Here is an 18,847-nt window from a genome sequence, read left to right as displayed (position 1 = left end):
TCCAAATGTGTCCCCATGTTCTTACTGAACTCTTTCTAATGTAATAGTCCCAATCCACTGGACTAATTCCCTTCATAATTTTAAATCACTTCAATGATGCCATCCCTTAATCTCAGTTTTCTTAAACTGAAAAGGCTAAAATCCTTCAGTCTTTCCTCATAACTCATCCCCTGTAGTGCTGGAATCAGCCTAGCTGCTTTTCTCTTGGACTTTTTCTAGTGTTACTATGTCTTTATAGCCCGGAGATAAAAACTACACACAGTGTTCCAGCAACGGCCTCACTAACACATTATAAAAATTCAGCATAACCTTCTTTGACTCGTACTCTACACCTCATAACATTCTATTAACATTCTTAATGGTTTCTGAACACAAATTCACTAACTCGCAATTTGTTCTCAAAAGGGGTACGTTTAGACCACCTTCTTCTTCTGCAATTCTTGGTGTCCTGTTTTTATTTTACCAACATAAATCACATTAAGAAACTCTCTTACTTCAACCTCTGTAACATATCCTGTGTTCACTCATTTCTCTCCTTCTTAAATGATAAGAAACTTGTCCCTGCTTTTACAACAACTCCCCTTCTAATATTCTATCACAGCTTCATATGATTTAAAACACAGCTGCAAGAGTGCTACACAGCCCTAAACAGCGAGCATACAGTGCATCCGGAAAGTATTCACAGCGCATCACTTTTTCCACATTTTGTTATGTTACAGCCTTATTCCAAAATGGATTAAATTCATTTTTTTCCCTCAGAATTCTACACTCAACACCCCATAATGACAATGTGAAAAAAGTTTACTTGAGGTTTCTGAAAATTTATTAAAAATAAAAAAAACTGAGAAATCCCATGTACATAAGTATTCACAGCCTTTGCTCAATACTCTGTCGATGCACCTATGGCAGCAATTACAGCCTCAAGTCTTTTTGAATATGATGCCACAAGCTTGGCACACCTATCCTTGGCCAGTTTCGCCCATTCCTCTTTGCAGCACCTCTCAAGCTCCATCAGATTGGATGGGAAGCGTCAGTGCACCGCCATTTTAAGATCTCTCCAGAGATGTTCAATCGGATTCAAGTCTGGGCTCTGGCTGGGCCACTCAAGGACATTCACAGAGTTGTCCTGAAGCCACTCCTTTGATATCTTGGCTGTGTGCTTAGGGTCGTTGTCCTGCTGAAAGATGAACCGTCACCCCAGTCTGAGGTCAAGAGCGCTCTGGAGCAGGTTTTCATCCAGGATGTCTCTGTACATTGCTGCAGTCATCTTTCCCTTTATCCTGACTAGTCTCCCAGTTCCTGCTGCTGAAAAACATCCCCACAGCATGATGCTGCCACCACCATGCTTCACTGTAGGGATGGTATTCGCCTGGTGATGAGCGGTGCCTGGTTTCCTCCAAACGTGACGCCTGGCATTCACACCAAAGAGTTCAATCTTTTTCTCATCAGACCAGAGCATTTTCTTTCTCATGGTCCGAGAGTTCTTCAGGTGCCTTTTGGCAAACTCCAGGTGGGCTACCATGTGCCTTTTACTAAGGAGTGGCTTCCGTCTGGCCACTCTACCATACAGGCCTGATTGGTGGATTGCTGCAGAGACGGTTGTCCTTCTGGAAGGTTCTCCTCTCTCCACAGAGGACCTCTGTAGCTCTGACAGAGTGACCATCGGGTTCTTGGTCACCTCCCTGACTAAGGCCCTTCTCCCCCGATCGCTCAGTTTAGATGGCCAGCCAGCTCTAGGAAGAGTCCTGGTGGTTTCGAACTTCTTCCACTTACGGATGATGGAGGCCACTGTGCTCATTGGGACCTTCAAAGCAGCAGACATTTTTCTGTAACCTTCCCCAGATTTGTGCCTCGAGACAATCCTGTCTAGGAGGTCTATAGACAATTCCTTTGACTTCATTCTTGGTTTGTGCTCTGACATGAACTGTCAACTGTGGGACCTTATATAGACAGGTGTGAGCCTTTCCAAATCATGTCCAATCAACTGAATTTACCACAGGTGGACTCCAATTAAGCTGCAGAAACATCTCAAGGATGATCAGGGGAAACAGGATGTACCTGAGCTCAATTTTGAGCTTCATGGCAAAGGTTGTGAATACTTATGTACATGTGCTTTCTCGATTTTTTTATTTTTAATAAATTTGCAAAAATCTCAAGTAAACTTTTTTCACGTTGTCATTATGGGGTGTTGTGTGTAGAATTCTGAGGAAAAAAATGAATTTAATCCATTTTGGAATAAGGCTGTAACATAACAAAATGTGGAAAAAGTGATGCGCTGTGGATACTTTCCGGATGCACTGTATAACACCCATCCTTCACTGACTCTCTGCGTCTTTCAGGATTGAACATAAAATTCTATTACTAACCTATAAAGCTTTAAATGAACTTGCACCAGACTACCTCAGTGACCTTCTCTATTACTGTGCTCCTATTTGCCTACTAAGCCCACTGACCTTACTGGCAATCTTGCTGTGCCCCAACCTAACCTGCACTCTGTGGGCGACAGGGCTTTCATTTTCATTGCAATTGGACTTCGGAATGACCTCCCTGAATTAATGAGATCTACTAAGTCAATTCATTCTTTTAAAAAAACAACTTTAAACACATTTGTTCAGAAAGGTATTTAACTTACCCTGACTTTCTGACCCTTCTTTTAATTTAAAATTTTTATCCAGATGCTCAGGATAATTTGTGTTTGTATCACAAATTGTTATTTGTTCATGGTTTCCTTGAAGTATTTGTATTTTATTCTGTTTTATTGTCTCTTACTCTATTTTAGTGCTTTGTATATCCTGCATTTATCTTTATTTAGTGTTTCATGAAGATATCATTTGCATCTAATGTTGTATATGCCCTGTTCTGCTGACTGAATTTCTGTGAAGTGCACAGGGAAAGATGCTGTACAAAGAAAATGTAGTATTATTATTAACCCAACAAACTTAAAACTTAAAATTATTATTAACCCAACAAACAAGTGTTTGATATGCAGAAGGAAACTAGAGTACCAAAAGAACACTTAAGAAAACATGCAAAGGCAACCCAGTGAGGGTCTGAACTAGAATCCAGGTTTCTGGACCTGCGAGGCAGCAGTAGTGACTACCACTTCTCTTCCCTGTCCCAAAAGAACAAAATGCTTATGCAAACTCTAATAGCAAGAAAGAGATTTTCTGATGTCCTTTCAGTCACAAGACATGATAAACTGCATTTGAGATTGCAACATCTTCAGTTATTAGTTATTTATTAAACATTATACAAACAGTTTTCCACGTTTTGTTAGGCAGTCTGACAGACATGAACGGCACTTTTAGACACACAGGAAAGACACTAAATAATAGATAGATAAATGATTCAAAACTTACCTCAGGAAATCCTCTTAGTTTTATATTGGTGGTCCACCAATAATCAAGGGAAATCAACAGCCCTATGTATAGAGACCTATGGAATCAGTAAAATAAACTTGTCAGTGCAGTAGGTTAGAAAATGTACAAAAGGCTTTTAGACTTTACTCGCTGCAGAACCTTCATGTTGCCCATTGCAGAACTGTACTGTACAATTAGTCCACTGTTTATTTGTTTCAAGACCTTTGGTTCAGCCTCCCTTACTTAATCTTAACAGCTAAGAAGATTTACTCATTTACCCGATAATGAGAATGACCTACAACATATAAAAATATGAATACATTAGAAGAACAGCATGAAGTGTATCTCTTTTAAACCCTCACACTTGTATCAAAATATTATAGTTTAAAAATTATACAATTGTATTCAGCAAATTAAACTGTCCATCAAATGTTTTACATGACACACAGTTTATCTAAAGCTGCCATCTCATTACATGACTTCTAGTTGGAGGGGCTTCCAGTTTGACAACTGCAATCACTGATCTCGCGGCCCAAGGATATCTATATTACACAACTAGGCATTGCAAGGGATGGCAAATTACAAGACTCCTTTTTGACTTTCCAGCAGAGTTTCACATTTCCCAAGTATCACAAGTTCACCCCGTTTTCTGATAGTCAATCACATACTGCCTGAACCCTGCCGTCAGTGGCAGCTCAAAGGATTTACAGGGAGGGCATCTCAGCACTTTTTTTTCTTTTTTACATTCTATCATGGTAAGCAAAAAAAATGACGACAGCAGATAGATGAGACTCTGTTCTGTTTGCAAGGTCCAAAACACCCACATTCCTTATTCCTCATAGCCGCAAAATATGCATTGTATTTCTGGGTAGGCCGTCACTGTTTTGCAACTCTTACGTGGACACACAAAGCCCACCCCTATGATTTAAGATAAAAATCAAGCCTGGTTGATATTGTTAGGGTGAATCACAGACTAGTTGGACTGAACTGCTGCGATGTCAGTCTATGCAACTGATTCTGCCTCTCCAAGATCATGTAAATGAAACCATGTAATGTGCCATGGTCTTTAGCCTCTCTTACTTAATCTTTAAACAGCAATTATTTTAGTTTACATGATAATGAGTACAACTTGGAACAAAAATATTGCTACTACAATAGATAAACATGAAAAAGGGCATGAAGTACATGTCTTTTACAAATTCGTACTTGTTCAAAAATGTTATGGTAAAAAAACAAACCATACAATTGTATTAAACAAAACAAGCAGTCCTTTAAATGATTTACATGATATGCAGGTTATCGAAGGTAACAGCCTATCTGTATCTCTGCACTAGTTGCAGGTGTGAAGGAGATTACACAGAGCATCAAGCAAACACACATTACACTACAGTACTTACACACCCGTTAGTAATGCAAAACTTTCACATTGAAAATAAAAAGAAAACTAAAACTCACTGTCAAGGCTAATGTAGCATCAGTAGGTGAAATATGTTGGCTTTGACATTTATGTTATTTTTCATCATGAAATTTTCCTTTTGTATATGTATGCTGATACAGCCTTACTCTGCACTTTTCCACATGACACATTGTAAAGATCCATTTCACACAAATGACTGTGAAACTTCAGAATGCGAGTACAGTAATGTAAACATGCAAATATACTCTCTTTCCAGTATACTGTGGTTTACATATAGGAACAGAATTAACAATTTAGTCAACAGCAAGTCCTAAAATTAGATACTATAAATCTAACATCCAATAACAAACTCCACATAACAGCTAGCTTTACTCATCTATGGGAATGTTTCCACCGAACAGATACACATTTGCTGGCCATCTTACCATCACCTATGTGATATCTAGTATACATAGGATAACCACCTCTGCTAAAATGTCCAGCCCAATTACTATATCTGAAATTAAACCTGCTAATGAATTTGTGTAGTTTTTCTGCTTATAAAACTTGTATTTTCTAAAGTAGAATGTTCTGGAATAAAAACAAAATGTTTACAGCTAACACAATGCATACAAACCTACATACCGACAGAAACGTCCTATTCCTTCCGTCAAAATTCGCATCTTCCGTCTCTCTCGGTTGTCCACAAAGGCATATCTTATTCCAAATGCAACAGGTAAACCACCAGCTGTTCCCAGTAGCACCTTCTTTATTATTCCATGCCGCCTACTAGAACTACAAACAAAATGTAACACAAGTTAAGTTGAAAATTCAAAGAAACCTAAGCAGACTGCATATTGTATTTTGGGTTCTAAGACATCATTGTACTTTTACTGTATATTTTAGACCTTTCAGAAAATATTAAGTTGACAGTTTGAGTAAGTATTCTGTCACATACAGTATCTCACAAAAGTGAGTACACCCCTCACATTTTTGTAAATATTTTATTATATCTTTTCATGGGACAACACTGAAGAAATGACACTTTGATACAATTTAAAGTAGTCGGTGTACAGCTTGTATAACAGTTGTAAATTTGCTGTCCCATCAAAGTAACTCAACACACCATAGATACTGTAGTGTGTAAGAGATCAGAAATGACATGGCACATTGTCTATATTTCACTCTTACCGTAGGGCTACTGATGGGTTCTCTCACTGTATCTATTTTGTGTAAATTCCAAGTTCTACACATACTCTCAGCTTTCCAATTTCTTTATAGTGGACTTTATTGTGCATTGAGGGTTTTGCAGTACTATGAAAATGTATTCCATCTTCCAGATGGGTGTTTTTTCAAAAAACTAATTGATGAGTTGAGTTGAACACCTCTTTGCCTTCAGGATATAGTTTTTATTAAACACTGGAAGAATGCCAGAAAAATGGTATATTATCCCTAACTTAATTAGAAACACTGAAAGGAACACACTTGGTCAGCATTCAACAGAATATACAGTGGATTCAGAAAGTACTCAGACCCCTTCACTTTCTGTACACTTTGTGTCGCAGATTTAATTATATAGATAAATTTTCCATTTTTGCACATCAATCTACACAAACAAACCCATAATGACAAAGTAAAAGCATGTTTTCCAAAAGGTTTGCAAACCTGTTGAAATTCAAAAACTGAAATTTCTTATTTATAAAAGTATTCAAGGCATTTTCTGTGGCATTTCAAATGGTGGTAAAGTGCACCCTGTCTGAGATGTGTCTAAATCTTGATTGGAGTCCACCTGTGGAAAACTGAATTGCTGGTCATCATTTAGAAAGGCACCCACCTGTACGCAAGGTCCCACAATTCACATTCCATACCGGGACAAAAATGAAACCATGATGTCCAAATAACTCACTGTAGACCTCTGTGATCACCATTGTGGTGATGCATGGGTCAAGGCAAGCTTAAAAAATAATTTCCAAAGCTTTGAGTTTTCACTGGAGCAAAGTGGCCTCAACAATTGTGACAGAAGGCACACTTTAGTAAAAAGCATAAGATATCCTGCTTAGACTTCAAAAGCATTAAGAAAAAAATATTCTCTGATCTGATGAAACAAAAAGTAGAACTCTTTGGATAGAACTCTAAGCAACAGATCTATTAAAGATGCTTAATACCATCCTTACGGTGAAGTATGGTGGTGGCAGCATCGTGCAATTGGAGTGCTTCTCAGAATCAGGGACAGGGAGACTGGTGAGAACTGAGGAAGGATGAATGCAGCCAGGTACAGTGAGGTCCTTGAAGAAAACCTGCTCCAGAGTGCATGTGACCTCAGACTGGGGCGATGGCTTACTGTTCAGCTCAACAAAGACCCAAAACATACACCCAGGAAATGCTGGAGTGTTTTCGGGACAAGTCTCTAATTATCTTTGAGTGGTCCAGACTTAAACCCCATAGAACATCTGTGGAGAGGCCTGAAGAAGGCATTTTACAGATGCTTTCCATCCAAATAAACAGATCTGCCTGGATCTGAAGGGAAGAATGGGATGAACTGCCCAAACCCAGGTGAGAAAAGCTTATAGAGACTTACCCAACAAGACTCAAAGCTGGAACTGCTGCCAAAGGGGCTTCTACAAAGCACTAACTAAGGGTCTCAATGAGTCTACTGAGGTGTAACATAGCTAAGGATAAATATTCCTAAATTAATGTATTTGCTTAACACACTTTTATCCAAAGCAATTTACAAAAGGGTTCAACAATATCAAATAACACTAGTCTGGGAGACTGTTTGGGAACAAGTGTTACAGGTCAAAGTTAAAAAATTGATGGCATCTTATCGTTCTGCTAGACCTTAGACATTTACTGGATTTTGAAATGTATTGGCTATTACTCCCTGCTACAACTTCTTCTATCATAAAGTGACGATGGGGGAGCAAAGGCTGCCATGTTTGATCAGAAATTACCAACATGCTGTGTCGTTACTCACCATGCCCATATCCACCATAAAATGTTGCTGGAATACACCTTACTCATTCAGCCAAATACATATTTTACAGATGAAACTGAAATTTATGTAATTCACTGTACAGTATGTTGAAAGCATAAAAGAAAACTGTGAACCGATTTCTGTTTATAGCAAAATGAATGCTTAATTATTAATTTTTTTTAAAATTTATAATAAGCTTAGAAAGCTTTCACATTGATATTATGGAATTATAAGTTGATCAATGCCAAGAAAAACAGTATATGCTACATTGCACTGCATATCCTTTTTATAGTTCCAGTGTATAGAGATTGTTTTAAGAAAGATAAAACCCATTTAAGTGTGATAAAATACTTTTAAACATATCCTTGAGTAACAGACACATTTGACAGGGACTAAGATAAGCACGCATAAAGAGCATGGGACTGTTTAAGAAAGTTTTTTTTGTCAAAGTCACCCTGACTCATAGTCTTATCATGCCCCCCCACCCCCAGCACTTCGTTACATTTGGCAGGTAATAAGGGATTTGTAAAATCTGAGAACTTCTTCCATTCTGCCTCTCCTTTGTGTTTAATAAATAATATTTGATCCCCTAAAAGTGATGGACTATATATATAAATAAATAAAAAAATAGAAAAACAGCTAAGCCAGAGGAAAAAAACAACAACAGAAAAAAGCAACAAGATGACCTTCACAGAGGGCTCTTTAGTAAGTAAAAATTCCAAACAACACTAAATATTTTGCCTCTTTCAAGTCAGCATTAACATTATACACATTCTCATATATATTTTATCACCAATTATTCAGTAAATCTCTTTGGTCAATTTTACTAATGTGATCTATGGAAACATTTGTCAAGTTTCATTATGCTAGTAACAGACAGAAGTTGCAGGTCAGCATCAATAATGTACATAAATTGTGTATGCCATGATAACATAACACGTTTAACAAATAGGAGTTGCACATTCACCATATCAAGGTTATTTGTCTAGATATTACCTAAGCTGTTAATCATATTTCAGCAGGACACTTTTTAAAAATCTCTCAGGGTTTCTGCTTCAGCTAAATCCACACCTCATGGATATGCTTTTTTGTCTTCCATGCGAGTCATACATACTCACATATTAACTGTACTTCCTAGACTTCGGTGTTGCAATCATTTTTTTCTCTAACACATAGCCTATTTTGCCTCATCCAACAACTTGCTGCATCTTTCAGAAGTTTCATTAGGCTTAACAGCTAAATTTATCTTTATATAACTAGCAATATACTGTGCTCATAAGCAATATGTACACAAAAACAGAAAACAAAATATTTTTTAATGGGTAACACAATCATGTAGTGCTTAGTTTTGTTTACTCATAGCTCTATATTCCTGTGTTCATATCCCATCCTGGTCACTGACTTTGTATCTATGTGTTTTATTTCTCTGAGTAATCCAGATTTCTACTCACATCATAAAAACATGCAAATTAGCCTAAATCATGTTTCTTGGGCAAGTTTGAGTAACTATGTGCCTGTGCAACAGTTGTTTCCTGAAACTGACTGGTGCTCCAGACAGGGTTGGTTTCCTACCTGGGTAATTACAAATTATCACACTTTTGGACCTCATCGTCACAGATTTTAACGAAACTTGGCATGCTGACTTGGTCATATGAGTAACCCATGGAAATGAAATTGTATGTATCTTGGGATCAGTATTAAGGGTTATTTAAGCTAACAAAATTTGAACTTATTGGAGGGTGAAGGGGAATTATGACTTTGACTGGCTGTATCTCCCTAAATATTAGTAGACAGAAATGGTTCTTATCTCATTTTAAAGCTTTTTTCCAGATCTATATATTGCATAAACACTAAGCTATAACCAAAATGAAAAATGACCATGTTATGAATGATTATAATATTAAAAACTGAATTGCAAAAAAAAAACTATTTTAAAATTGGTCTATTTTTTTAATAAAGCTAGCTTTGAATGTCATAAACATCTCCAGAAAATGTGGTCTTCGCTTTTTGAGTTGTTGCTGAGATATCATTACTTATCTGAAGTGTGCATCAAAACCACAATTCCATACAATGCTGTTGAATAGCAGCAGGTAGTGTTATTAAGGTTCATGAAAACAGACTAAAGCCAGAAGTAGCAGTGAAAATATAATTTTAATTGAAATAAAAATTACAGTTAAAAATGAATAAAAAAAGACAATAATGCCAAAGTAACTAAAACAAAATAGAATTAATGGTTAAATCACAATAGTTTTAGTTTTTCTCTTCAGTTCACACTTTTGACTTCTTGAGAGACACTGGCCTACTAAAAAGGGCATTGAATTAAGCAAGTCATATTGGAGATCATGCACTCTTTTATTGAATGTTTTCAGAAAATATACATAGATCAAGCCTTTCCTCATAAACCTGAAAAGCTAAAACAAAGCTAAACTGAAACTAGACAGGCTCTTAGACCACTAAAGTGAGGAAAGAAACTCAACTTTGGTGGAACCATGAGCAGGTTACATACGAACGGTATTATTTGAATGGTAAGGTGGGAATGTAAGAACATAAACAATGGCTACACTCTCAGTTTAAACTCAATCAGAGGCTTTGACGCAGCAATTGTGTATGTCTGTCCTGTTGCCGTTGCAGGTTCAACTACTAAAAGCATATCCTGGTGATCTATAACAAGTGTATCAGGACGGTATGAGAATGAGTAGGATGGAGATGGTCCATGAGGATGTAAAAAGTTTAGTTTCAATTCTCTACTACTGGGCATACTTTTTTCAACACATCCTAACCATGTTCCTTCATCTTCAGATGTTGAGGGACCAACAATAGGCTCAGGATTGGGAGGTTCTGCTAAGTCACTACTGGAAGAGTCAGACTGACAGATCTGTTGGTTCTCAGGTGTGAGCTTTGATAGTTTCACACAGCACTTTCTGCAAATGTGCCAACCTGACCTTAAATTGAGACTTGGGTGATCCTGTATTGCTGTCTCAGGCACATCTCTTAAAGCACAGGTTATCTTCCTGAGATGACATTTGAAAGGGTCACAAGAAGACTTCTGAATGAGTCTAAACAACTTCTCTACCGAAGACATCATGAAAATGTATGCTGCTGCAGCAAACACAATGCTTTTATCTCTACCTGGTAATTGATTACACCTGACCGACTTGTACACCTCACTCCCCTCTGATTAATGTGGGGCAGAGCATTGGCTTTTATTAGCCACAATGGAGTGGGCCCTTTACACAGCAGCCATTTTGACATGAAATGGTATGGCAAGCACAGGTGTCACTAATGACATTAATGAAGCTTCTGTTCAATCTCAGTGTAGTGTAACTGGAACCTTAATTAATGGAATTACTTACACCTGTTCTTCCAGTACTACTACATGTCAATATGGCTGCTATGAAAAAGGCCCATTAGTGATGTGAAACCATGTGATGCCATCTATAAGTAATGGTATCTCAGCAACGACTTAAAAACTAAAGACCACATTTTCTGGAGATGTTCTTGACATTATAAGCTAGCTTTAGTAAAAATAGACCAATTTTAAAATACTGTATAGGCTTTTTTTGCTATTCAAATTTGAATATTATAATCACTCATAACATAGCAATTTTTAAATTTTGCAGACAGCATACTATTGATGCAAAATATAGAGTTGGAAAAGAGCTTTAAAACGATATCAGAACCATTTCTGTCCAACGTATATTTAGGTAGATAGTTTAAAGGTTCATACTTTGTTAGCTTAAATCTCCCTTAACACTGATCCAAATCACGTGCAATTTCAGTTCCATGGGTTACTCATATGATTAAATCAGCATGCCTAGTTTTGTTAAAATTTGTGACGATGAGGTCCAAAAGTGTGATGTTTTGACATGGAATTACCCACCTGGTGTAAAATGAATGATTATAGAAAAAAAGATGGATGTGTTACGATATCCAACTTACTATGCAAATAATTAATTTCTTTGATGGAATGAAGGCTCATTCTCCTTTCATCAGAATATTTTAAATCAAATTTAAATCCGTAGAACTGACTAATCCATATGAATAAAATCGCAATAACATCTGTCTGTAGATTTTTCAGGTTCGGCTGATGTTGGTTATCCGCATTACACAAGGACCTCTTTTCAACCCTCAGATTGCATCTTGTCTATTTGTTCAACAATCAAGCAAAAACAACTAAACTGATTCTCATGAAATTTTAAATGTAGGTTGCCATTGGTCACATTTTAAATATAGGCTATATTGCATTTCAAAAATTTGGGAGTGGTGCAATACACAATTCCAAACCCTGATCCTAATAGAATTTTGCATGTACAATAAAACTGGAGCAACCTAAAATCCTGGGTACATGGCATTTCAAAAAATTTCATCAGGAAGGATAACTGTAATGAAGGGGCACAAAAAAAAAAGGATCACACCAAAATAGCAAAGCTCATGAAATTTTGAATGCATCTTACTGTTGACACAACTTGAAACCTAGACTTTAAAGCCTTCTGATTAAAGGGTCCTTTGGGCAACAGGGTTGAAATTGTAAAATTATCAAGGCAAAATGGTTCAACCAATGGTAATGAATTTGTCATATTGTTTAGGTTTGTGCCCTACTTTGAATGAAGGCTACATTCCACATTATTGATTCAAAGGAAACAACAGCAGACATGCTGGCTTTTGTGGAAGTATGGCTGGCTCAAAAACCACTGTCTACTTTGACAAAACTTTTTATTCACATTATTGTAATGGACTAATGGGAGAGCCAACAATGCAAAAAACCACTCATTACTCCAAAATAGCAAAGTGGATGTTCATGAAATTTTTAAAGTATAATACAGTTAACTCAACTTAAAATGCAGTATAGAGTTTATGGAATTTCATAAAGATTAACGAATAGGAGTTCAATAGAGGGAACATCACAAAAACTAGTAGTTTTGCTCAGCTTACATGTTGTAAGAATGATTCAATCATTTAACAAACCATTCAGTTTATTAATATGACATTAAACATCTATTAATGAAACCATATTAAACCAAAAAATACAAAGAAGTGGTATCTGTGGTTCCAACCCAGCAAGGAATTACCACAATTATGAAACGCAATCTGACGGGAAAATATAAATTACCAACTCATAAGAGCATAGAAATTGATAGTGAGGTTTTGTAGATGATGGATGGGGCAACCAGAAATGACAAAAGGTTCAAAATTTCAAAAAACTTAATAGCACTCATATAAATCTTTGCTTTCTTACTCTTAACCCAAGATGCAAATAAAAGTACTTTGGCAAGTTTACTAATAAACATGCAGTAAACATTAATTAGATGCTCCAGTGACAAAAGAAAATATTAGTATTTACACATTTCTAAATACCAGCCAAAACAGTAAATTTTATTCTATTAACTTACTGTAAGATGATGCTTCTCTTTAGAAGAACATGGGGTCCAAACTCTGTGTTTCTCTGTAAAAAGGCTAAGTGATGCCGGCATACTCTAACCTGCAATAAGAGCAAACAAATAAAGGCAAAAATAAGCACAATGAAATAAAATTCAAGGTTGTCTTTTAGTAGCATATACTTCAATTTGTGATCTTTGCTTGATTGTATTTTTTACATCATTTTGGTGGCTATGTTACATGAAAAAAGAAATATGGCTTAAAATTTTGCTTGTATTCAAGATGACCTTCAGGAGAAGCATGCCATTAATTAAACCCTGGTTCTTATTTTGTAGATTTTTTTCCACCATTTCCTGTGGAATCTGATAATCTGTCTCAACTGTGAATCTACAAGTTGAAGGAATATTCAGTCAAGTTTTATGCTGTGTTCCCGTGCTACTGCACAAACAGGAATACAAGTTTCCCTGAGGGAAAAGCGATTGCTCAAGTAAACCCAAATCAGTCTTGGTGTAACACGTGTGGCAGACAGCTGGCTGGTCAACCCGGCCGGGACACCCAGAAAGGAGAAAGATGGGGGAAAGCAGTTACAGAGGGACACTGCCTCCCCCAGAACGCCAGATGAAGATGCCCCTGCAGCATAGCAGCACCCCAGATTCACACAGGGCACCATGGGAGTTGGAGTTCAGCATCACAGCCCTGTTGGTTGCCGTGGGTGCCACCAGGACACACTGCAGGAACGCTCGAGAATTTATATTTCCCGTATAGCCCGGAAGCACAGAAGTACTTCCGGGCTGAAGAAATCCACAAGTCTCAATCTGACCCGGAAGTGCAGACAAGTCACATGGCTAGAAAGACAGAAGCACTTCCAGGTCAAAGACTATTTAAAGGGCTGGTGGCGACTGAGCAGGACAGAGCTTGGTGGGAGGAGTGGAGGAGAGATATGTGTATAGTTGTTATTTTTTTTGCTTTTGTATGATGGCAGAGGTGGTTTTGGGCACTGCATCGAGAAAAAAAAACATTAAAGATCTTCTTGGTGATTTTACCCCGTGTGCAGTGTGTCTGTCTGTTGGGTTGAAAGAGATAACGGCGACCTCTAGCGTCTTACACACAACACTGAAATTTGACTTTATTCGAAAATATAAAAGCACAAATAATAATCAGGATAGCCTAAGGTTTCCATCCAACCTGACAGAGCTTGAGAAACATTTCAAATTTTTATATTTTATAAATTTTCAGAATGTTCTTCGCTTTTAGTGCTGCTTGCTTTGTGAGTAAAAATGAATTTAAATGATTTCAGCCAGCACTCGGCTGCAACATAGCAAAATGTGAAAAATAAAGGGGTCTGAAAACTTTCTGAATCCACTATATGTTAAATAATTAAATTTTACTTTCTGTATTCAGGGTGAAAAAATACAGCTTAATTTTTATTTGCTTTATTGGTAGACCAAGAAGCAAAGTAACAGAGACCTTAAATTTATTCAAAAAAGGATGAGATGCCGTAACTCTGAAAACTTCCATAGCACATGAATACAGCAATAGTTTAAAAAAAAACAATAGCAGTGTATAGTAATATTTAGCACAAATTCATGGTTGTTGCTTGGATACATTTAATCCACACATTACTAAAACAGTCAGATATAGCAACTACAAGTAAGAAACAAGTTAATTCATTACTATCTGTACCTGGGTTTTGTAATAATTGTAAAGAGACAGAATTTATAAAAAGAAAGAAATAAGAGTAACATTTATAGAGAAGGTTCAGATGAGCTAGTATTACACATGCATAATCTATTTTTTTTTTTTTTTGCTAAAATGATTTGAATAAAGAATTTCTGCATAGACAGATAAACATTGATACAAAAAGAAATCATTGAATATCTAAGGTTTTTGACATAAAAATTGTGCTTAAACCTGCTGTAACTACAGCTGACAATTTCACTTCCCTATCCTATCTTCACCCATTGAATGTTTCAAAACTTACACCTGCAAAAGTCTTCAAATGTGGCTAATTTTGTCAATGACAGTTTTAATTCATCAGATTATTACTTCATTGTTTCATATTTATATTTCACCGACCATTCCAATATCAAAGTTAGGACAAAATTAGAAAAGAGAAATAAAGCAATTAGTCAGTACCATTATAATTTATACCATTCCCCATGACTCAATACCAAATATCTATTTATAGGACCCAGACTTCTAAAATAAAACCTAAACTCAAGGACGGAATAACATATGCTGGGGTATCACTCTTTTGATGCACCGAGTACAAAATGTTACCAGCTCAGCGACTGGAACATAATGTACCAGAAAGAGTTATGTTTAAGGGTCACGGACATTGGCCACAGACATACATAAATAATTCTTCTTTGAAACATCCAAATATGAAAGTAAAAATCAAACCTTACCGACATCAACTGACCCACCACTATCAATTTAAAATGTATTAATGCCGAGTATGGGTTTCATCTTAGTCAAAAATAAACTTAAATAATTACAACCCTGACAAACACAAGTTGACTAAAATCCTGATAGTTGCTATATGAAAACTTATTATTAAGCCCCTTTGTGCCAGAACCAATGCTTCATGGATGCATTTATCTTTTCTTAATTTGTAATATGTGCTTCAGGGCTGAATACATGTTTTTCAACTTTTCAAATGTTAAAATAAACATTGAAATTGGATTGTTTCAGATGGGCAGTATGGTGGCACAGAGCATGGTGCTGCTGTTACTCGACTCCAGGGATCTGGGTACTGCACACAAATACAGAGTTTTAGTTAATGCTGTGGTTTATTATAATTCAAGGTAAGGACATAAGACTTTTACAAATTAAAATACACCAAGAAAATGATTAAACTTACCTGGCTGGTTAGATTTTAAATGACCCAATATCATGACAGTGTAGTTTTTTTACAGTAGACATTCCCAACTATATAAACAGGGTAATTGGTGTATAGAAAAAAAATGAGACAACCCCTAAAATAATTTCATCCATTTTGTAAACTCTGGGAGTTACAGTCAGACATGAGGTAGGAGCAAATTTTGGACGGACATAATAATTGACTATTATGCAGAGAAGCCTTCAAACTTAATATGGTACAACCATCAGCGCTTCGTTTCCATTGCGTTCTGTTCCAGTTGGTTACAGGAGTTGTTTTACAGCCTTAGGTAAGCATCCATAAGTGGTATACTTTATACTTTTTATTTTTACTCATATTTTATTTTCTTATAATTCTGAGGCTTTCTGGAAAGGCTTGTTCAATACATTTAGAGTTATTTTGTTAGTAAAGGTATACACCACCTATTTGTGTATACTTACCTCTCAGTTCATTCCATATATTGAAGTATTGGAATCCTCTCTCTCTGTCTAATCCTGTTTCCACACAGCTCCACAAACATGATGTTACAGATAACAGCATCCACACAATTCTTATGAGAGGTAGACCCTTTCCTCATGTATTCTACATTCTCTTTAAATAAAACTGGAATAACGCTCCATTTTTTTCCAGATACACAGTAGTTGCCTCTATCTCATCAGAATCCAATCCTACTGTACTGCTTATGTATGAAACAACCATCTTTCAAAAAATTTTCTTGTCTTCAGTTTCAATAACTCATGACTTTATTTATTTAATTTTTTCCTTAGATTTTTAAATTTATTTCAATAGACATTATGTTCTTTTTGTATTTCTTGGTAAGTTTGTAGAACCGCAGTGCCCCGAAGTAGAGGATTCATTTGTCAAAACGCGTTGGCAATTGGATTTTGGCAACTTTTATTACAACACTGTCATATGGGTGGCACGGTGGCATAGCTGCCTGGCAGTAAGGAGAACAGGGTTCTAGTCCCAGGTCCTCTCTGTGAGGAGTTTGCGTGTTCTCCCCATGTCTGTTTGGGCGTCCACTGGGTGCTCCAGTTTTCTCCCAATGTCCAAATGCATGCTGGTTGGGTGAATTGGCGGCATCAAATTGCCCCTTGTGTATGATTGAGGTGGGTGTGTGTTCACCCTGTCATGGACTGGTGCCTGTAGCTAGCTGGGATTGACTCCAACCCCCGCGACACTGCTATGGATTAAGCGGGTTAGAAAATGATCACTAAATCAGTGAACGCGTTAGACCTCTCGGTGACACTTCCTTCCGATCCAGCACGACAGGGGCACTTTCGTTCAATGTCGACTGTGTTTTTATCGTAAATCGTTAAAGTTACAGTAAAGCCATGTCCCCATGATGAAAGAGAAACAGCAAAATGAAGACACGAGTCTGCCCTTTTATATACACTGAAAACATTCCGAGCCTTACAAAACCGTGCACTACCGTTTATGTTTGATACGACATGTAGGATATGCCCAAATTAAATCACACGCGTTTGCTTACCGCTCGGAGCATCTCCCCAGCCATCTCCGTTTATGCGTGGGCTCGTTGACAAGTCGATTCCTTTCTTTTCTGTTAATTCTAAATCTAAACTCAGCCTTCCTCACTTCACTGTCAATTAGTTCTCCTATCTTTCTGCTACCCTGTCACCTTATTTTGTAACCCGTTGGGCAAACTGACATCACGTGACACTAAGCCTGCCTGAAAGCTATAGCCGTAACGCTAATCACGTGGCAGGGGTGGGCGGCGGCATCAGAGGACGTTACGTAACATGACGTTAGGGGCGTTCCGTGATATGAGGGGCGTTCCGTGTCTGATGTGATAGATATTGCGGGCTGCAGCTAAACCCTTCTCAGAATGACTGTCCTTTACTGTACTCGATAATTTAACTGCGAGTGTGCTGACTGACGCGTCCTCGTTGAGCGAAGTTCATCTTTTCAGCAGTCACAAAACACTTTGCACATTGGCTAGGATTAGAAAATACGTAGATTTAACTTATAATGTTTTTTTAGATAAAAATAATAAAAAGAAATAACTTCGAGATAATACACATACGAGTCTAATAAATTCTCGTGGAATGTTTACTATTGCCGGGGCACTTATGAAATACTTTCACTGAACTTCATGAATGTAAAGCTTTGACATGAAGAGGGAGACCAATGAACCACAGGTGAGTTAGGTGCTGCAGGATTACAGTAGTATGAAAACTTGTGGAACACGTCACTTTTTATGAATAATTTAAATTAAAAGGGCTTATTAGGCCAATAAGCTTAACATTTATAACATATATGCACAATTAAACTCATAAAAATGGTTTTAATATTGAATAATTATTTTTATTTGCATTCATGAACACAAAAAAATATTATAATACATTTTATTTATATAGAACTTCTCCTATGCTCAAAGCGCTTCACAGAATTCAATGAACAATAGGACATGTACAACATTGCAAACAAATTGCGTCTACCTAAAACACTAAATTAAGATAAATATAGGAAACACAAAGCTTTGAATTAGAGTAAAAGACAATATATATAAAATACTACAAGAAAACTGAACAAAAAAACATAATTATAAAACAGAATGTTTCCATTATGTCACATTTAAGTACAGTATTGAAAAGAGGTTTACTTAAAATTTAACATACACGTTTTATTCATGTTCTAAATCAGTTTAACATGAAAATATTTAATCAGTGTAATATTTTTAAATATATACAGTTCATCCGGAAAGTATTCACAGTGCATCACTTTTTCCACATTTTGTTATGTTACAGCCTTATTCCAAAATGGATTAAATTCATTTTTTTCCTCAGAATTCTGCACACAACACCCCATAATGACAACGTGAAAAAAGTTTACTTGAGGTT

At 36.7% G+C, this 18,847-nt stretch overlaps 1 protein-coding gene across 1 annotated transcript in view; it reads right to left on the bottom strand.

Annotated features, from left to right (window-relative positions):
• Nucleotides 1–17,686, bottom strand: part of adck5 (aarF domain containing kinase 5) — a 40,152-nt gene extending 22,466 nt beyond the window's left edge. The window contains exons 1-4 of the mRNA XM_028818026.2: nt 17,479–17,686; nt 13,120–13,208; nt 5,401–5,550; nt 3,360–3,435 (exon numbers count right to left, since the gene is read on the bottom strand). Of these exons, the coding sequence (XP_028673859.2) occupies nt 3,360–3,435; nt 5,401–5,550; nt 13,120–13,208; nt 17,479–17,502 (339 nt within the window). The 5' untranslated portion in view covers nt 17,503–17,686. The remainder of the gene's footprint in view (nt 1–3,359; nt 3,436–5,400; nt 5,551–13,119; nt 13,209–17,478) is intronic.
• Nucleotides 17,687–18,847: the final 1,161 nt, after the last annotated feature.

Source organism: Erpetoichthys calabaricus, chromosome 13 (genome assembly GCF_900747795.2).
Source record: "Erpetoichthys calabaricus chromosome 13, fErpCal1.3, whole genome shotgun sequence".
NCBI lineage: Eukaryota > Metazoa > Chordata > Cladistia > Polypteriformes > Polypteridae > Erpetoichthys > Erpetoichthys calabaricus.
This window is presented reverse-complemented; position numbering and strand designations above follow the sequence as displayed.